General features: G+C 48.4%; 1 protein-coding gene across 5 annotated transcripts in view; it reads left to right on the plus strand.

The window, feature by feature from the left end:
- The window catches only part of CAMKK1 (calcium/calmodulin dependent protein kinase kinase 1), a 96,895-nt gene that overhangs the window by 45,110 nt on the left and 30,732 nt on the right, over positions 1 to 21,053 (plus strand). For all 5 annotated transcript variants that reach the window (XM_083875268.1, XM_083875272.1, XM_083875269.1 and 2 more), the window contains 7 exons: positions 3,795 to 3,842; positions 5,535 to 5,588; positions 12,664 to 12,715; positions 13,278 to 13,411; positions 13,982 to 14,018; positions 16,215 to 16,236; positions 18,144 to 18,232. In XM_083875268.1, the coding sequence (XP_083731394.1) occupies positions 3,795 to 3,842; positions 5,535 to 5,588; positions 12,664 to 12,715; positions 13,278 to 13,411; positions 13,982 to 14,018; positions 16,215 to 16,236; positions 18,144 to 18,232 (436 nt within the window). The remainder of the gene's footprint in view (positions 1 to 3,794; positions 3,843 to 5,534; positions 5,589 to 12,663; positions 12,716 to 13,277; positions 13,412 to 13,981; positions 14,019 to 16,214; positions 16,237 to 18,143; positions 18,233 to 21,053) is intronic.

Here is a 21,053-nt window from a genome sequence, read left to right on the forward strand (position 1 = left end):
GGGAGAGGGGCTGGGAAGGGTCTGCCTTGGTCCCACGAGTCCCAGGCTCCAGCATCAGCTCTGGGGTCTCAGGTGGGTGATCCCCAGGGCTGTGCTCTCTGCCCAGCCATGGCCAGTGCAGTGCAGCAGGGCTCGGCTTTCTTTTTGCAGTTCTTTTTGGATGTTGTTTCAAAATCTGTTTATTTTCTTACCACCACGAGGTCTGGGCTTCCTGTCTAGCCTTCTATGTCCCTGAAGAGCTTTCGAATTTGAATTCCTTTAATACCCATTTTCTAGCTTTTATTTTCATTTTGCCTGTTTTCAGAACTGCCTTCACTTCCCCTTCTAGGCAGGATAAGTTTAAACCAGTGTTTCCTCATTTTTCTTCCATGCCTCTCGTTAAGATGTATCTCCGAATCGCTGAAAATTCTTTTCAGATTGGGGCATTTGGCTTTCTTTAGGGGACAAAATTCTCCATTATATATCTGTTCTTCATTGTATGTATGTAGGCAGTCTGCAGAAATGTCTGATTTTGGAGATCAGCTCTGGTTCTCCCTTCCCAGCCATTCATCTCCCCTGGGACAGCAAAGGCTCAATTCTCAGTTTCTCAGGGTTTCTGTCACCCCGTGGTGGCCACAGTGGATTTCTGGACCTGGGCCTGGACTGCACTGTGCTTTATGATTTTTGACCAAATTTGTTTCCTGTGGCATTGATTCCTCCCCCTTCCTCTCTTGACTAATACCTTGGACTTGTTAACACAGAGGGCATCTTGTTTTTTAAGGTGAAACAATTATTGCACACTTGGACTGGCTCAGTCTAATTTGGTGACAGCTTTTCATTAAAGGACCTCATTAAGGTTCTTGCTCTGTTTGTATTTATCAGCAGCTGCAAATACATTGGGGTGATGAAATCAAGAGAATTGTACAATGTTATCTTAAAGAAACACTTGGCCCAGAGATAGGTGTTTTTCTCTGATAAAGGAATAGGATAATTATCCCACTTCCTGCAGGAGAACGAAATAACAGCATAACAGCCCTTCCAGTCTGCAGCAACACGTGGCAGGAGTCACTTTAGCAGTGAATTATGGTCTTTTCAGCAAGGGGGAAAAAACCATAGAAACCACCTATAATCTGCTTTGATTTTTCCTATGTTCAGCTCAAGTGCTGGAAACAGAGCAGAACCTGAAGTGCTGGTACCTCTTCACTGAGTGGAGAGCAATGGGAGGGTGGGCCAGGTAGGATATGTTGATGGTGAGTGTAAACTCTGGGAGGCTGTGCTGCAAATTTTATCATTGCCTTTCCCTTGGACCCTTTCTGGGTGTTCCCTCCCAGTGTTTATCCACCCCTTTCAAAAAACTATCCCTAAAGATGGGGGTTCTGATGTCACAAGCTCCATCTAGCAGCAGAGAAACACCAGGGAGATGCTTCAGGTGATGAGTCTGGTGGTAATGGTAATTTCTGGCCAGAGGTAACAGGGATGGTGGGAAGGTCAGAGTCAAAGGAATTGTTGGCTCAGCCACAGGGATAAGGCACAGTCCCTCCTGCTGCTTCTTCTGGAGGGAGGGAAAAGATGCCACTATGGCTTCCTTGGCAGTCTGTGAGCAAGAAGAAGCAGCACTTGGTGCTTTAGAGATGCCAGCTTGGCTTGAAACAAGATGCTGAGTGCAGAGCAAAGAGGTGATGATGGCTGTGTGTGCAAGGCTGTACCTACTCCTGTGATCCATGCTCAGGGACGAGGCTTCATAGCAAGACCTGGTCATTTCAAGCTTGCTGGCTTGCAGAGGAGGGGATGTGAGGTGGTTGGAGGCTTTCCTGGAGGAATGGTTGCTTTTCCTGCCTGTCCCAGCTGCTCCAGTAGGTGTTTTACCCTCTGCAGCACTGCGGTTTTCTCAGGACCAGGCAAGGGGTGCAAAGTTGAGCACAGAGAAACCAGGACAGGAGACATCATGAGAAAAGTGTTCCTGCTGAATTTGTGAAAATCATCACGATGCAAAGCACAGCCTCAGACTGGGAAGTGAATCTGCTGGCATTTGTCCTCCTCATGTCCCCACCCTGGGTTCCTGCATGCTGTGCCCCCTCCTTTGGGGAGGCCCCTCATGCCTTACATTCTGACTTTTGCTGGGTCATGCTTTCTCCTCTCTTGGTGCTCCTAGTTCTGATGGATTGGTTTTTACCTTTGGAAAGATATGTGCTTTGCTAGCAGCAGAGTTATTACACTTCTATGACCCCATTACTCACAGCCGGCTGCTCTTCCCTGTCAGGGAGGTGGAAAAAACTTCCTTCCCTGGCAACAAGATCAAGATTTAAACCATTCCTTGTATTCCTGACAAGCCACGGCTTGTAGGCTTTAAAAGTCACCAGTCTCCCATTTCTTTACTTTTTATTGTGATGATCTCTTGAGTTAGGAGCGTTAGGAATGTTTTCTGGTTGGTGATGGAGAAGAGTCAAAATTATTATCTCCCACACCTGTGCTGGGTCCTGAGAGGCAGAGGAATGCTGCTGTTGGTGGGAATGCTGCCTGGGGCAGGGACTCTTACACCTCTGTTCTTACAACTGGACTCAAGACATCTGGCACTGCTTTTATGTTGTGGTGCTGCTTCTGTAGATGGCAGGGCTATTTTGAGATTTATGGGAAGGCTGATCTACGTGTCTGCATGTTTTATATCAGCTTGGTTCCCAAAGAAGTGCAGAGGCTGGCTGTGAATTTCCAGGCTGCTTTGGTGCTTGGCAGTCTTGGGGAGAAATGTTCAAAAATGCTGGTTTGGGAAGTGCATCCCATCTAAGGCTCAGCCCACACCATGTCCAGGGGTTGGAAACTCCTCCTTTTCCTCACCCCACCGAGGTGGGGGCTCCTCCCTGCCCTGCAATGCAGTTCAGTGCTGTGTTCAAGTGAGGACCAAACTCCACTGCAGCCCACTCTGCCTGGTGCCAGCACTGCAGAGATCCCAGCAAGAGCTCTCCACCCCTTTGCCTGGAGCTTGGCTCTGCAGCAAGGTCTGTGCTATGCTGTGCCCCATGGACAACCCCCTCACAGTGCAAGTGTTTTCCTTTAGACTGTACAGTTCTAAAGGAAAGTGTGAGTTTAACATCAGGTGGCTGCATGGATCTTCTGCTCCACCTTGTTTTCCTTCCCCCTTTGCTGCTCCTGCTCCTCAACACATCCCCATCCTGTGGGGTTTCAGGGCTGGATTCCCTGCCAGAAGAGATCAGACCTGCTCTGGGGTGATCTATTTTAGCAAATACCATATCAGCTGAAGGGAATCCATTGTTCGTGTGGCACAGCAGAGGAGCTTGGCTCTGTGTGCTGTCCTGGAAGAGCAGCCCATGATGCAGGTGAGGGTTCCTCTGGGTGCAGCCACAGCCACCATGAACAGCCAGAGTGGCCCTGTCTTTGCCAGGGAAGAGCACAGGTTCATGCTGTGACTATGGGGTGGATGCTGGGAGCTGCCAGGCTGTGAAAGCCCAGGGAAGCAGGGACAGGGGTTTTCCTGCCTGGTACCGAGCACAATCCAGTAGAGAGGGGTAATGTAAACAGGCCAAGGGCTGCTGTCAGGCCCCCTGGGCTGAACCTAGGGCAATGTTGGGGAGTTGGGGGGGGGTTTAAAGCACAATCAGAATCAGAATTCAGCCCATAATTTTTATGTCTTGGGTCATAAAAAGACCAACAACAAAAAGCAGTGCTTATAGTGTAACATCCACCAGTTTAAGTAAGATTAAGTCTTTAATTATTCAGCACTCTGCCACTACTTGAACCTGATTCAAACTCAGTCATTTCCTTTACCAATACTCTAATTATGTTCTCTTTTTGATCTGCAGGACTGTGTGCAATTAAACCAGTACAAGCTGCAGAGTGAAATAGGCAAGGTATGTACTGGGGCTCATGTGGGTAACACCAGCCTGTGTCACACGTGTGAGTAGGGGTGGAAAGGCTGTGCCAGCCCAAGGGACCTCACTGGTCAAGACTCTGCAAGTTGTGTTTGGTTTGGGGGGTTTTTTGATTGTTTTCGTGTGGTTTTTTTTTTTTTTTTTTTTTTTTTTTTTTTTTTTTTTTTTTTTTTTTTTTTTTTGTTTTTGTTGGTTGGTTGGTTGGTTGGGTTTTTTTCCTTATTAGATTGAGCAAGTTTTGTTCAAGGTCACAGTGGAGCTACTTCCTTTGAAATCTAAATTTATTTTTCCTCCCTCAGAAGGTGGTTAAGCTGGCTCCCTTTCAGGGTGTTTTCTTGCCAAATGTAACACTGAGAGCCTTTGATACATTAATACAACACAACAAGGAAAAAAAAAAACCAAAAAGATGATCAGGGCAGATGTTTGGTCCCCATCATGACCAGTTAAAGTTTTTACGTCACATGAAATGCTTGTTTAATTCTAGTGCATGTTTAAAAGCTGCAGAGTGATTCCAAAGAGATTCCTCTAAAGATATTTCGAGGTCTGGGCTGGTGAGCAGCTCAGACACCTGCACATTTGGCCATGTGCCACCATTGCAATGGGTCCACAAGCAGTGGTGCTGTCTGGGAGCTGCATCTTCCTCTGCAGCTGGAATATTGCAGCCAGAGGAGGCTGCACCCTGAGCTGCAGAGATCTTCACCACAAGTTTAATTAGCTCAAAAGCCTCCAAAACAAGAGGCCCCAGACTGTGGGATGGCACCCCCACCACCTGTGCTGTGGGCTGTGCATTTGGCTGCTGGCAGGCAGGGAGTAAGGCTGGAGGTACCACTGCTGGCACAGCAGATGCCATCCCAAACTCACACACAGCTCGAGACCCACTTATGATGTTTGGATAATTTAAGGAGAGTGTGAAACCTTCTCTCAGGTGGATTTCTCCCTGCCTCCTTCCCTGTAGGTCACAGGGTCACCATCTTGGTGGGCACTGTGAGGTTGGTAGAGGGTCTGCTGTGCTTCTGGGTCAGCCAGATGGCTTCTTAGTTTCCTCTGAGACCAGAACCTTGTTTCAGCTCTCAGTGAAGTCAAGAGAAATATTTTGAAGGATCTGGTGTTCACCCCATTTATTTATTGAACAGGCATCTGTTAGGGATAATACCTGGTCAAGTCTCACTTGTATAAAATGAGTGTTTACTTGGAACTTTGAAAAAACAGCCGTTTGGATGGAGGTTTGCTTCAGGCTGTTCCTGGAGCTGTGGATACAGCAGCATCCAGATCTGCATCTGCCTTGGCAGCATGTGGTTGGTGGAAAAGGAAAGATGTTCATGCAGAATTTTCAACTTTGCACCAAAAAAAATCTGCTGGGAAGTTTTTCTCTCTGCTCCCCACCCTTGTCTGAGTTCAGACAGACATGGGGGTTTTGGCTCAGGGCAGAAGGTGATGGGCTGGTGCTCAGCTCCTCCAGATATCAGTAGTCCTCCAGTGTTGATCAATAATCAATAATAGTGCCCTGTGGCTCCAGGAGAGCTGCCGACACACAACCTTGCTGTAGGGTCACATCACTTGCAGACTGCTCAGGGGTCAGCATGGTCTGGGGCCTTGAGAGTTGTTTTTTTTTCCCAAAAAAAGCTGAGGTGAAGCTGCTGAACTGACTCTGCAATTGCTGTTTATTCGTAGGGCTCCTATGGCGTTGTGAAACTGGCCTACAATGAGAACGATGACAAGTATTATGTAAGTGTGTCTCTCCTCTGCTCCTCTTTGCTGCTGCTGTTCCCTCCCTGAGAGCTGGGTCCTCTCTCTCTCTACCTGGCTGCTTTCAGCATGTGCACTTGTGATTTCGAGTGGCTTGTGAGGAGTGGAGGCTCCCGCCGGGCACAAAGCCGCTGCGTGCGGGAGGGGACTGGGTGGGTGCCTTATGTAACAGGCAGGCTGCAGAAACATCTTGCTGATTTGCCTTGGCATTTTTCTAGCTATGAAGCAGGTCACCTGAAATTAGAGGCATGTGGGTGGTGGTATTCAGCACCTGCTGTGTATTGGAAGCCTGGCCTGGAACGAGCAGGAGTGTTTTGTAATGGATTGGGGGCATTTCTCCCCCGTTTCTGTTCGGAAAAATGCTGAGCAGTGTGGTGTGGCTGGGCAGTGCCAGGCTCCCTGCATCTTACCCCCTTGGGGGATGCCTGGGGGACACTGAACAAGCCTCACTGTCAGGGCATGAGGTGTAGGGTGCAAGACAGAAGGCAAATCTTGGGGTTTAACAAAGCTAGAGTTGGAGAGTTTCATATTCCAAAAGGCCACTCTTGCTGAAGACTCCTGCTCTGTGCCTCCCCTTTCAGAGGCAGCTGAATCCCAACCTTCCTAGCTGGAATTCCTGTGAAATCTGCCTGCAGGTGTGCTCATGTCCCTGGGCTTGCTCTGTGGCTTGTTTGGCTCAGGCTGAGAGCAGGAGCTGTAAGGAGGGAAAACTTCCTTGCTATGTGTGGCTGTGCCTGGAAGCCTCTGGAAAGAACTTCCAGCAGTTTCTGATGGATCCCAGGACAGGAATCTGCTGAGCAGAGCTGTGTGGTTGCAGTGTTGTTGAACCTCAACCCAACACAGTCCTGATGAGCTGCTGCTCCACACTGCCTTTGGTGAGTCTGCTGCTGTTGCTCCTGCATGTGGATAAAAATGGGCCATCAGAACACCCAGGCAGTCCCCTGTGCTGCTGCTTGTCCCTGCTGGCCTTGGGACAAAGGGAGATAAGGATGTGTTGTGGAACATAAAGTATGCTCATTCCTCACTGCTCCCCAGATAGTTTTTTCCCCCTGACTCTTTATTGCAAGTGACACACCAGGTTGCAAGGGTCGGGTGGGAATTGTATGCCTGTGGGTATTCCTGAGGCTTTCTGTGCTTCCAGCAGGCATGAAACTGCAGCAGGAATGTCTTGAAATGAAGGATGGAAGAGATGAGACAAAAATCTGGACAAGGTGCCCTGGAGCTGACCAAGGAAAGGAGCCACAATTCTTTCCATCTCCCGTCCTTTCCAAGCTGATTCACAGCTGCACTGGAGCTTTTTCCAATGGCTCATTCTCTCTGCTGCCCTCCAAATCCTCCCTGTCATGTCCTGCAGCAGGATGGTTTGTTCTGCAGAGTGATGATGCCAGCCCTGGCTGCCCTGATCCATCTGTCCCACCAGCACAGGCATGCCAGCACCAGTAGCACAGAGTGAGAATGCATCAATCCATAAATCACGTTTATATCCAGCTGAAAATACTTTTCCTTTGGAAAATGTAATCCTTACATTTTGGCACTGCCCCTTTGTTCAGGAAATCCCATTGAGCTGCCCAGTAGTGGGCAGGGCATCTGTTACAGCTCAGCAAGGGAGAGCTGGGTTTAAGATAGCATTGCCTGCTGCATTCCTGTCCCGGGTTTGGATGCAGATTAACCCCATTGTAGATTGATTTAGCTGTAGATGTAGATTTAGCTGGTCAAATCAAAACCAGAAGTGAAAGCCTGTTTGCAGGTTAGCCTCGTGTGTTAGTTAATCCCCAGTTAATCTTGGTTTCTAATCTAAGCAAACACTTTAAAGGTGCTGCAGCCCAGAAGGGGCACCGTGCCTGGAGACTGTTTGAGCCACACCTGAGGGCAGGCAGGACACAAAGACCCCTTTAGTGCCAGCTCTTCAGGGATGTGCTCTTTGCTTCACCCCATCCTCCTTTTGGGGTTGAGCTGGATCCCAGCTGGGATCTTGGGAGGCGTATGGAGGGCTGGCCCCGGGACTGTGTATGGCTGTGCTGGGCAGGCTGCTGTGAAAGGCAGTGATCTCTGAGCTCTGTGCCCTGTGTCCTTGTTCTCCTCTTGGCTGGGGCAGGGGGAGCTGCCCCTTTCCCCAGCTGCAGTCACTTCCTCATCCTCCCAGCCGCCTGTGCTTGTGTTTTCTGGGATCTCAAGCCCTGATGGAGACACCTCTGCTTTTCCAAGACATTAATCCAGCTCAGGAGCTGGCAGACTTTTCAAAGCTTCAAAGAAACAGTGCTGACTGCACTGGCTAATGATTGCCTGACCCTGGAGCTCTCCCAGAGCTGAGACAACCTCCATTCTGCCCTGCCTCTCCTTCCCATCCTGGGCTGTTCCTCAGCAGTGCACCCTGACCCCCGGGGGCACCTAATGACTCTTACCAGCAGTTAATAGAAGCAATTGTGATTTTAATAGTTGGGAAGGGCCTTTTCTCTCTGCCTGTTTTCCCCCAGATTTAGCTCTGGATGGTGTTTTTTGTCTCAGTGGTGAAAAGAAGTAAGGAGAAAATCAGCCCTTGGTTGGCCTTAAGTGAGCAAGGCCAGGTTGGACAGGGCTTGGAGCATTCTGGGCTAGTGGAAGGTATCCTTGCCCATGGCAGGGAGTTGAAAGTGATGATCTTTAAGGTCCCTTCTAACCCAGACCACTCTATGATATTCTGTTTCAATAACTGATTTGCAGTGGTTCAGCATCAGGGTCACGGTGTTGCTGCCTTCTTTATTGTTTTTAAGTTGGTGTGCTGCAATATCAGGGACCAAAATTGTAAAGAAATACGAAAAAAAATTATTTGGGGGTGTAATTCAGAGTGTGGCTCCTGATTCTTGCTGAGGTGTGGGACCCTTTGCTAACTCACTTCAAAAAGGCAGAGTTTATAGGGAGCAAGGACTGAATACAGCTCCTGTCAAAGCAAAAGGAAAGATTGCTGCTGCTTTAATGCATTTCAGATCTGGCCTAGAATTAGAAAAAACTCTCAAGAAAAAAATTCAGTCACCACATTTGGGAAAAAATGTAGATGGGTTGTGTTTACTTTGTGGGTTTTTTTACCTTCCATTAAAGACGAGGGAGTGCTTCTAAGAGCTTTGCCCTCAGTGTCTGTGGGCACCCGTAGTGCCTGGGAGGGCTGTAAAGTGCCCTGGCTCACAGCAGTGGATGCAGGAAATGTGTCAGACCATGGAAACTGGAATTTCTGCATCAGAAATATGACCCAGTGCTCCCTCCAAGGAGGAGACCCCACTGGAAAGCAGAGCTGGCTGCCAGAGAAGAGGACCTTGCTGCTCCTGGGGCACATGAAGTTGTCACAGCAGCTCCTGTGGGGCTCTGTCAAGGAACCCTTTACACTGGAAAGGTTTCAGTGGCTCAGTTTGAAAGAGATGCTTTGACGATGACTAGGGGAAAAATCAAAGGCCAAGTTCTGTGAAAAAGCAGCAAAAAAAAGCAAAGGCAAATGTGTCCAAGCAGAGATCTAGATTGGAATCGTTGTGCTGATGGAATTTGATTCTTTGATGCCTCAGGTCATGTCTTCCTCCTATTTTCAATCTCTAAATCAGCTTGCAAAGAAAAGTGGTTATGATGGGCATTTGTTATGCTACTGCTGGAATAAGGCAATAGCATTCAGGTTGTCAGTGGATTTTTCTTTTTTTCATCTTCCTTTTTTAATCTTGTTTCCTAAGAAACAAGATTTGTGTGATTGTGCTCTCTGCCTGTGTACCTAACAGTCTTTGTACAGAGGGCTGTTTCCTACCAAGTCTCAGTGATGGGGAGAAATTCTTTCCAAGTTTATGAAAGGAGTGCCTGAACAAAGGGCTGCAGCTGAGAAGGTGGCCAGCAGCAAGCCTTGAACTTTCCAGCCCCTGGAGAATCCAGTTTGGTTGCCATCCAGGTGGAAAGGGAAGGCACAGCTCCTGTGTTTCTCATCCTCTTGCTCACATAACAGCTGCTGAAGCACTGCCAGCTGCACTCCAGAGTGGTGGGGAGCAGGGAAGTGATCTCTGGCTTACTCTAACACGTCGTGCTGTTCAGCTGAGGGCCCGTGAGGGGCTGGGTCACCCGGGGTAACAGCAGGATCCTCGGGAGGCAGCTGGGGACAGGTGAGCTCCAGGACTGTATCCCTGCTGTGGTGGCACAGCCTGATGATCGAATTCTGCTGATGGAACAAAAGGTGACAAACAAGGAGCAGGATTTTAAGGCCATGGCAGCTAAACCTGTCTGATTTAGGATTTTCCTTCCGTTCATAACACTCCTCTTTCCCAGCAGAGCTTCCCTCTCAGCTGCTTTGTCTGAGAGATGATGTTGTTAGGAAGAAAAGGTGAAGAAGGGCTGAAACACTCTCTGGCCTGTTCAGCATTCCCACAATGTGCCCTCATGCACTAGAAGAGGATTTGGGTGGTTAGTAGAGACCTTTGAGCAGCATCCCACTCCCCTGAGAGCTCTAGGTAGGGACTGTGCACAGGCTTCTACCCTTGCAGTACAAATCTCTCCCTTAGCAAATAAAGTGACATTCTAAGCACTGTGAGAGCATCACCAACCGTTCACTTGGCTCAATCATTTTGTCACCCTTCCCTCCCATAACTAATGGTCATTTTCATTACCCACAGCTTGTGGGCTCGCTGTTGTGAAAGCTGCTGTGTCTCAGGCATTCCTCCTCCCCATAAGCCTGGGATCTCCTTTCCCTGAGGCAGCTTCCCTGTGGTTTCCAGCTGTAAGGCTGATAGGAAGAGAGCAGTAGACTTAGATAATAAACATACATCAGAGAAAAGCACAAAGTTCCTGCTGTTTCTCAAAGGGAAATGTCAAGGCCCATGTCCATGTGTGAATAGTCGGGAGGAGGATGTGTGGAGGAAATCTCCAGGCTCCCTCTTTTCCTGAGAAGACTGAAGCAGCACTTGCCTGTGCAAAGGGAAAATCCCTCAGCTTGGCTCTGAGCTGGTTCTTTACCAGAAAGGCATTATCTGGGTAATTAGCTCTGCCTGTGAGTACAAATGTCTTTGGCTCTGTCACACATGTGAGCCTGGAAGGAGAGGTTTGCTGAAGCATCCCTGAGATGCTCCCATTACAGCAGCCACAATTCAGGAGGAAGCCTGGTCCTGCCAGCTCACTGTAATTAAAGTGAGGCTTCACAGCCACGTGCCCTCCTCTCTGCTCTTGTGATAATTAAGTGGTTCTGGCCTGTTGCATGATGAACTTTGTTTTTTGTTCCTGTTTGAGTTTGTCAGCGCAGAGGCACAAATCCTCTCTTCTGGCCCAGCCCTGCTTGTGCAGTAGCAGATACTGGTGCTTCAAAACTGGTATAAATATATCCTGGTGCTTCTTTCCCAGCAGTAGTGGTGGTTTGAGTCAACTACTATGTAGGTGAGCCAACTCAGCTACAATGCAGTAACCTCCCATTGCCCCTCAGGGGTCCTTCAAGGAGTTTGGGTGACAGTAGTAGCTCCTGTTCCCTCCATTTCTGTCCCTCTTCTGTCTTGTCTTAGCTATTGCTCCTCTCTGTACCTTCCTGCTCCCTCCAGCTTCTCCTGGGGAGGACTATCCTACTGTGGGCACGGCTGGTGGTGATGGTTCACTTCCTCAGGCTGAGGCCCTCAAGCTCCCAAACTTGTGAGCTTTCAGTAGCAAATTGCATCTTCTGTTTTGTCCTTTTTCTAAAGCTCCTTGCCAGAAGGCAGAGAGGACTCAAGATGGGATTGGAGCAAGAGGAGCATTCTCCTCCTGGGTTGGCAGTGGTTGAAAGAGAAATGGATGTACCAATTCCTTTGATTTTTCTCATAAATTTTCATTATGGAGAGATAAAAGTGGGAAGCATAGGAAGTCCTCCAGGCTTGGTCCTGGCCGTATTTGGAGGTGGTTGTGCACATCTTGGATCCTTTTTCAGCAGACCATGAGTCATTTGGCTGCCTGTATTGACAGAGCTGTGCTAAGTCAAAGATAAGCACTTCTGAGTCTGTCTCTCAACACCATCATTTCTAACAGTTGTTTTGGAGCTGTCAGGCGGGATTGAAACACTGCACAGTGTCTCTTCTCAATTACATGGGTGCAAATCCAGAGGATTTCGCTGGAGCAGTATCAAAAATAACAATCCTTTCAGCAAGCCATGAACCTGGCTGCACTGGGAGCACTGATGGGAGGTGGGAATGCTTGGGCATGTGGTGCCATCATTGTCAGGAACACTGGAATGGGTTTGGTGACCTGTTCCTGGTATATGTGTTCAAAACAGGTAGTGGGCAGAGACCCTCCCTCTGTGGTACTAATGCAAAATTCCTGGGCATTGACTGTGTCCTGCAGGACTCCTTGGTTAGTTACATTCTGTAGGGATCACTCCAGTGTGAATTACATATTGGGTGCTTTATTAATAGGAGTAACTGCTTAGGCTAGGGGAAGGAGCAAGTGGCCATCCCAGCTCCTGGAAGCACAGACTGTTTTCCTGAGCAAATTGTACCATGAGCTGGTTTCTCATTAAATATTCATCTGCTGGGCCACTCAGGGCATTTGAGTGGCCCTCCAAAGGGTTATTAATGCACAGAGCAGATGGAGGCACAAGGACTGTTTATTAAATTCAGATTGCCTTTTGCCACTACACTAATGCCAGCTGGATGGCAGGAAGAATTACCCTGATCCCTTCCCACACCTCAGCTGCCTGGGTTCAGTTTCCTTCTCATACCCCCTGACAACACAAAACATAAGATGAAGCAGCCTTGAAGTAGCTCTGACCTGGAGCATGGCAATAACATCCTCTAGAACAGTGGATCAGCCAGAGGAACCCACCTCTTCCCTCAAGCTGCTGCCCCAAATGCAGAAATTTGGCTCCTTTTTCTTTGTCCATTTGAAAAGAAATCAAAATCTTTCATGGGGAAAAAATGACTGGAACCAATGGTTAGCCTGGGTCAGTGTCTGTCTGTTGTGGCCACCACTAACCAGGACCGTTCTCTAGGCTGAGGAGCAGCCCTGAGCCAGTCCCTGATGCCCAGCATACTCCCAGGTCACAGCAATCAGCTCTTTGGCTCTTGTTCAGCTTTAACACTGCTTTTTCTTCTTCCTCCAGGCTATGAAAGTCCTCTCCAAAAAGAAGCTCTTGAAGCAGTATGGATTTCCACGTGGGTATCTCACATTTAGAGGTCTGCCTGTTGTCCTCAGCCACATCTCTCAATGTAGAAACATTGTCTGCAAGGACTGCAGAACGTGGCCTCCTGTGAAAGCTGCCCATGTAGTTGGAAGCTGGTTAAAATGCAGTGGGTGGTGAGGGGGCAGATACAGCCACAGGGAAATTCAAACACCCACTAATGAGATTCCTGGCTCTGATTTTTGTGAGTCTCTTTGAAGTGGCGACTCTTCCATGTTCACCATTTATGAGGCCTAATTAAGCACTGGAAGTTAGGCAGGGTATTCCCTCTCCTTTCAGAGTCTCTTGTACTCCTGGGCTAGCACCTGAGTGCAGGCGGGGATGCCCCAGACCCATCTGAGAAACTGGGAGCAGCTGGTCTGGATGGGGCTTGGAGATCTCAGTTCCAAACGGGAGACTGCAAATCTTTGGGATGAGAACAAGGTGATGAGATCTTCCAGAATAGCTGGAGGTACATGCAGAGGGGCCAGTGGCTGCTCATCCTGCTGCTGCTGCTGCCAAGTGAGGAATTCTTTGCTGTGCTGTCGCACTTGCAGGTCGGCCTCCTCCCAGAGGGTCAAAAACTTCCTCCGGAGAGCAGCCCAAACCCATGGCACCCCTGGACAGAGTCTATCAGGAAATAGCCATCCTAAAGAAGCTGGACCACATCAATATCGTTAAGCTGATAGAGGTGAGCTGCTTCTCCACCCTGAGTTTATGCTGAAACAAGTCTGGTTTGTATTGCAACAAGAATTTTTCTTCAACTGCTCCTACTTCAGCCAGAACTGATTTGAAATAAATGTTCAGAAATTTAGGCTGGTGATTCCAAGCAAAGCCTTACTGACTGTGCAGGACAAACTGCACACTCACCCTGTGCTCTGGGTCCAGGAGAAGGCATCACACTGTGCTGGTAGAAACAGCAGTGAGCTTTGATCACTGAAACTTGTGTGCTGACAAGCCTGGGAAGGTGCACAAGTGCAAGGCTTTGGTGCCATTTTCATTATTGACCGAGGTCAGATTAGGACAAGCAGTGCCTTTATTGGTAGACCGTTTCTCCAAATACATGCAGAAGCCCAGATTTTTCTGGAGACAGGAAAATCTCTCCTCCAAAACCTCACTCTCTGCAGGACTCTCTAAATATTAGACTAAATTGTTCCCAGCATTCTGCAGCTCAGCACAGTGTACTGGGAGTGTTACTTGCTTAAAACCCATTTTTCCTGCTGTTTTTCACTTTTTTCCTTTTTCCTCTGTGATCTCTCAGGTCCTTGATGATCCTGCAGAGGACAACTTGTACATGGGTATGTGAGTCTCATAAGCTAACAGAACCATCTGGGCTTAGGCCTGGTGATGCAAGTGACACGTACCAGGACTCGGGGTCAATACGGGAGGAAACTTGTGCCAACTTCAGCAGACTTATTTTTTTCTGCCAAGTTAAAACGCCTGTAAGTGCAGCTGGGATGGAAAGGCCCTGTGCAGTAGGGTAAGGCAACCTTGTGTCAGTACAGCTGTGCACATCTCTTTGCCATGGGGACACTAAAAACACCTGACAGCTGCTCTGCCCTCCCCTCTGTAGAGCTGATTCCAGTCCCGGAGCCAGGAGGGAAGAGAAGGGTGCAGGGTGGTTTCCTTGTCCTGCTATGAAACTTCTGGGGGCTGTGGATAGTGACTCCAGAGTCACTCCAGTCTTGTCTGGGGGTGTTCCCTGTGACCCCTGCAGAGACTCTGAGCACCCTGGTGAGCCTCAGGACCTCCTAAGGGACCAGCACTCCTGCCTTTGGTGGGGAAGCCTTGCCTGACTGAGTGCTTATGCTGACAGTGAGGGAATTCCACCCCTTTTGTCTTCCTCTCCTCCAAACCCAAAGTTCCAGCCACAGCCTAACACCCATTAAGGTAAAGCATTGAGGGACAGGCCTGGGAGGCCCTGAGGTGCCCTCTGAGATAGCCTGGAGGAGAGGATGACTGACCCTTTTACATCTCTGCTTCCCCAAACTGTTTCCTGATGCAGCAGGTTCAAAGACTGCTCCTCATGAAATAATTATGGGACACTTTTGAAGCTGCTGTGAAGGAGGACTCTGCCTAGCAAATGAAGCAATTTGCCTTTGAAAGGCCACTTTTCCCTTTGGGCTGAAGCCCCAGTGGGATCTGGCAGCATGTCAAAGTGATGGCACTCATGGTGGGGAGGGTGATTGAGGGTGTTGTTTGAAGGCCTGAACTCCTGGGGATGGAGGAAAGGGGAGAGATGAGGTAGAAAACTGCAGAGGGGAAAAAAACCCCAAACCTAAAGCAAGCTCTACTTGTACAGTGAGAGAACCGTCCCAGAAATAGCAGCAACAGGACAGGTGAGGAGTCTCCTGGTCCTATTGGAGGTTGTGCTGGTCCCTGAGTGATGAGCAGGGGCCATGTCCCTGTTGTCCATGTTCCATCACCCTTTCCTCTGCCTGGGATCCCATGAAGTCCAGGCCATCAAGCTCCTGCCTCTGCAGCTCCCTTGGCAGAAGGAGTAGCACTGCTCAGGCTGAACTTCCTGCAAGTGGGTTTGCTGCCTCCTGCTGCTGCCCCAGCTGATGATAACTGCACCTTTCTCCTTCCAAAAACGGAAGTGGTGTTGACTCCTTGTCTGTGACTGCTGGGGTCAGGCACTGCTGTGAGCATTTGGCTGTGTGTGGCTGGGATGGGATGTCAACAGGCACTGAGCAACCTTCAAAGGTAGAGGGTGATTGAATAACTAAATGCTTCCACAAGCTGCAGCTTCTTCAGCCTGGAGGGCAAGATGAGCCAGTTCAGGCTGCCCTGTTGTGTTTGTACCTTCAGAGGATCCCACACCCCGGGGAGGGGATCTGCTCAGATTTTTTGAGAGCTGCAAAAAATCCCCATGTAACTCATGGGGAAAGAGCTCTCCTACTCTAGATAAAAGCAGATCCATCTCCTGTTTGCAGAACAGAGCAGAGCAGGATCAGAAAAACACTTTTCCCCAACCTCCTAATCAGGCACACAAACTCATATGCTCTACAAACCTCAGCTCACACCAGCAAATCCTGTTCAGTCTCTCCTGCCCGGGAGTGTTTGGCTCTGACAAAGCTGTAGCTGTGCTGCTGATTGACACAGCAGAAATGGAGCAGCATGTTCCTACAGCATCTCCTTCACTATCAGCAATTTAGTAGGAATATCACACCAAACACCCTCCCTTGGAGGTACAACAGGGCTCAAATCAACGAGGGCTGACACCCTGAGCAGCAGCACCATGGTTGATAAATTAGCACCCGCTGTCTCCCTGTACAGAGCTGGCAGGAGGGGGGATATTTGTCTGTGCTGAGGAGATGAATATTTTCATTTTGCCTCCTCTGGTGTCCTTGTCACGGGTGAGGGAAGAGAAATGAGTGGAGATAAATTGATTTTGCAGGTATGGGAATGGATGTGTTTTTGTAGGTGATGAATAACAAATAAGCCCAGGCTGCTCTTCTCATTCATTCATGGTTTATTTCCTTTTCTTGCAGTGTTTGACCTCATGAGGAAAGGGTAAGTAGCCCTCCTGGGATCCCTTCTGTTGAAAATTTTGGTGTTCATCATTAGGTTCCCATGTGAAATGGAGGTTTTATATGTCCAGTGGGGCAAACCCTGTCTGCAGGGGTGGCAAAACCCAGCTGTAGTTTCCTTTGCACTGCTACAGCCTGGAATGATGCAGTGAATAGAAATGGGCTGAGAGGACACGTCCTGGTGCCAGACTCTGATCTGCAGAACAAATTCTATGACAATTCTTCATCAGGTGCCTGGAAGAAATGGTTTGGGTAGGAATATTCTGCTGGATTTCAGCCACATTGTGGCTTCCTCTGACACAAGGGGTGTGTGGTTGCATCAAGACTTACTTGCCACCTGCTGCCTTATTTTGCCCTCAGCACTAACCTCTCATGGGAGGCTGCTCTGTTGGCACATTTCTTTTGCATATTGGAAGAAGGGATAAGGTGGTAAGAGGTTTCTCACTGCTCTTTGCTACACCTGCACTGATTCTGCAGCTCTGCAGTCCCAGGGAGGTCATAATTTCTGTGCCCAGCATGGAGGAGATTCCCAGAGGGGTTATTTTTCTCTCTGGCCCCATGAACAAGCTGCCAGCTCCAGTGGGTTACTGCCAAGAGGCTCCCCAGTCTCCCTGGTGATCAGGCTGATGCCTGTCCTGTCAGAGAGGGAGCTCCTGTAAACAGCTGAGGCTGGGAAACCTGTGGCTCATCCAAGTGCAGCCTGGCTGCCTCTGGCAGGAGGCAATTAGACTCCATTAGTGGCTCTGCCAGCCCTGCTCTCACATTATTTCTCCCTGGCTTCAGTAACAGAAAAATGTGCATGAAAGAGGGAGGGAAGGCAGTGGCAGGAAAATGCAAATGGAAGATGAAGGTCATCAATCAAATGGGCAGCAAGGGAGAAAAGGGAAATGCTGCAGGAAGGATTTGCTGCTGGATGCTGAGGGGAAGAGCCAGAGCCTGGTTTTGGCAGTGGGTTGTTCTCTACCAGGGTTTGGCTTGCCAGGATGGTAAATCCCAGTAAATCCAGCTCCAGTCAGTGGATGTATGAACAAATGCAAAGCCAAGCTGCTGAGCACAGGCAGGGTCAGCCCACAGTGCAGTGAATGCTCCAGCCATTCATCCACAGGGGAACAGGAGATTCTGGCTAGCCTCTTTACCCTCAGCTTTCAGCAGGCACAGGCAGAAAAGAGGCTTTTAAAGGAGACTGTGCATCCTTTAACAGTGGCAGCATTCAAAGGAAAGGAGAGGAGAAGCTGACCAGGTAACCTTGGCTATTCAGGGCTGAATGGCTGAGCTCTGGTGGTGGCTGAACCCTGAGCACCTAAATAGGTTTTTTAAGCAGTTTAGCACAATGCACTGAAAATATTCCCATTTAACCTTTGAGCCAGTGGTTCATGTCTAGATTCTGCCTCAGTGTAGACCAGCTGCACAATGATACTGCGTCAGGACTGAGCCCCAGCAGGCAGAACATGCAGTGCACAGCAACAGGCACTGTCTCCACTGCTGATTGGGATCTCATGGGAGTGCTGGTGCTCACAGCCACGAGCAGCTTTAGCAGGAAGCCAAAGGCCAGGTGCAGCTTTGTTCTTCTCCCATTAGGACCATCAGTGAGCAGTGTTTGTCTTATTCTGTACAGACATCAGCAGTTAATGTTGCTCATGATGATGAGGGCTCTGAGGCTCATGCTGGCTCAGGGACTATGCAAAGCCACCCACCACTAGCCAAGCTCAATAACCAAAACATCACCATGTCCAGACAGAATGGACACACCTCCATCCTGTGCCCAGCACCCAAAGCCTTTTGGGAGCCTGGCCCTCTGTGCTGGGACATGGTGATGGAGAACACACTCCCCCAGCAGGGGTGTTAGTGCCCTTGTGCAGAGCTCTGAGCTGCTGTCCCTCTTCCCCACAGGCCTGTGATGGAGGTGCCCAGTGAGCAGCCCTTCAGCGAGGAGCAGGCTCGGCTCTACTTCCGAGACATCGTCCTGGGCATCGAATACTGTGAGTACCCCAGCACCAGCACTGCTCTGCATAGGCTGTTCCTCAGCCCCCTGCTCAGCTGGGATGGGGCATCTGCACACTGGAGGGCTGTTGGATGAGCCAGAGGGGTTCTCTTGGGTTGTCTTTGATGGGGTTATTGTTGGAGGTGGCCCTGCTCAGCTTTGGGTTTACCCAGGAAGTGTCACAGAACCCTTAGAAAGGACATTAGGCAAATAGTGCCTCTCTTTTTTCTTCTATTTATTTCTTTTTGGAGACTCTTTGAAGGCAATGGCAGAGCCAGAAAATGGGTGTTTGAAGTGTCATGGACTCAGTCAGTCAGTCAGGTTTAGCTGGAACAAATCCCTGTGTCTGGCTTAGCAGGGCAAGTACTGGCTGTGGCAGAGCTGGTGAGCAGCAGCACAGGGAGGATGTCTGTCCTTGTCCACCCCATTTCAGAATGCATCTGAGTGACTCCTGTCACTCAGGGCTGTGGGGTGACAAGAGCTCAGCACTGCTGTGCCCTCCCAGGGAGGTGGTGGATCAAGTGTGTTCCCAGGTTCTGCCCAGACTCCAGAGCAGGGCTCCTCTCTGTAGCCTGTTTGATTATTGTCACCTTTTTTGGTGACATCTTGTCCCCATGTGGCTGAGGCCAGATTAACTGCTGAGTGCCTGTTCTTCAGAGTGCAGGGAGGCCACAACAGATCTGTGAATGACAGCAGGGATTTTTCTGTCCCTGTTGGCATTGACATGTCCCTGCTGGCACAAACCTGGCAGGGGTGAGCAAAGAGGGGTTCCTGAATTAAAGACAAGGTGGAATGGTCTGTGTGCTGGCATCCTGAAAGCAGTTACTGCTTCTGTACCTGAGCTGCTGGTGAGCTGAGCTTGGCTCCGTGCCTGTTAGATCCTGGTGTTCTTGCAAACAGCCTCTGTGAATTCAGTGCTCTCACCACTGACTGCTTCCTCTGCACACTGATAAATTAAAGAATTGCCCATGGTAAATTTGGGGAGGAAGAGGCAGTACAGCTTTTGCAGAGGACATTTCCACATTGTGGGTCTGATTGTTTTCCAGAGGAGACAGCAAATATGTAGATAAGGTTATCCTGTTATTACCTTGTGTTTCAATTGCCAAACAGCTTTTTGATTAGATCCATTAACAGTAGCTCATAAAGCAGCTCCTAAATCTCTTAGCCCATTTGGATGGGCTCTTGTGGATTAACAACTAGACAATCAGGAAAGTTGGAGTACAGCTTTCACAACTGAGAAAAGTCACCAGAACAGTTACACAAGAATCCATAATGTAGGCTGGGTTGTCCAGTGTATTCCTAAATGACCAGAAAAAGGGTAGAGGACAATAAGAGAGGTTGATGATGGCACTGAGTTATTCAGGATAGTTGTTAGAACTGACTGAGAAGACTGGCAGGAAAATGCCATGATAGCAAGTGATGGCATGATAAAATGACAGATAAAATTCATTTTGCTGACTGCAGAGTAATGCATGAGGAGAAGAAACAACACTGAAAATACATTCAATGTGATGGGCTCTAAATTATCTCTTCTCATTCAGGCTTTATCTGGATAGTTCTCTTGAAAATGCCAGCCCATTACTTAGTGACATTCAACAAGGCTAACAAGATTTTGGAAATTATTTCGAATGAAAGAAAGAAGAAAGTAGAAAATGTTACTATGCAGTTATTTGGATCTCTAAGAGCTCTTAGGTACAGACAAAGAGTAACCTGAATATTATGTAAAACTTGGCTCAGCCTGTCTTAGAAACATCTCCCTAGAACTGAGGCCAAAGAAGGATGATCAGGATGGTCCTGGAATATCTTATGTACAGATATATGACCAAAGCGCTTAAGACTGGAAAATTATCTTGGGAAGGGGTGCCATGGCAGAGGCTTATAAAATCCTAAGTGTAAGGGAAGTGCTGGACAGGAAATTAATATTTTCTGTCTCTAAAAACACAATAACTAATGGATAGCAAACAAAATAATCAGGTTTAAATCAGAAGGAATTACTCACTTGGCTTCAAGCACCCAGACAGAACAAGTCTCTGAGCAGATGGGCCTTGCTGAGGCAGAGGAACATGGCTTGCAGGGTCTCAGTCCCTCTCCACATTGAAATGCAGCACCACCTCATTTTTTGTCTAAAACCAGCAGGGAATAAAATCAGTGTTTGCAAGTCTGACAGTCCAGAAGCTTCCAGGTGCTGCCAAAATTAGTCAGGTAACCCCAGAAAGTTGGTAGAAGTTAATATATGAATGGGAATCTCAAGACTGTCTTTGAGTAGAGCTTGAAGGATGAAGATGCAGCTTTTTACATTCCATTAGCGTTCAGATTGCAGCACAGCCTGTGTGCCTCAGCTGGGTGATCCAAGCTTTGCTGTACTGGATGCTGCTGCAGGAACAGGTCCTGCTCAGAGGAAACTTTGAGTTCAGTAGATAGGAAAAAAAACCACAACAAAACCAAAAAACACCACAAAACAAAACAAAAAAAAACACCAGCAAAGTGTGGGTAGTCTTAAGCAGAGGGAGTGAAATTCAACAAAAAATTATAGGATGCTCAAGCACTCCCAGCAACAGGAACAATAGGATGCTTTATTTTGGACCATTGAGTAACCACTTATTTTATTAGCAAATGAAAGTTAAAAATGGTGTTTTCTCTGAACTGCTGGGTAAATGCATGGCAATTATTATATAATTAAGAGGAAAAGTGCACCGTTTGTGAATGCTGAAGGAAAAGTGTTGCCAGGCAATCCAGAGATTGCAAGGTAATTTTAAAATAAGCATCCATAATTGTTGTGTAATTTGGGAAGCGCAATAACCATGCAGCTGCTTGAAGCT

The sequence above is a fragment of the Zosterops lateralis genome (assembly GCF_965231275.1).
Source record: "Zosterops lateralis genome assembly, chromosome: 19".
NCBI lineage: Eukaryota > Metazoa > Chordata > Aves > Passeriformes > Zosteropidae > Zosterops > Zosterops lateralis.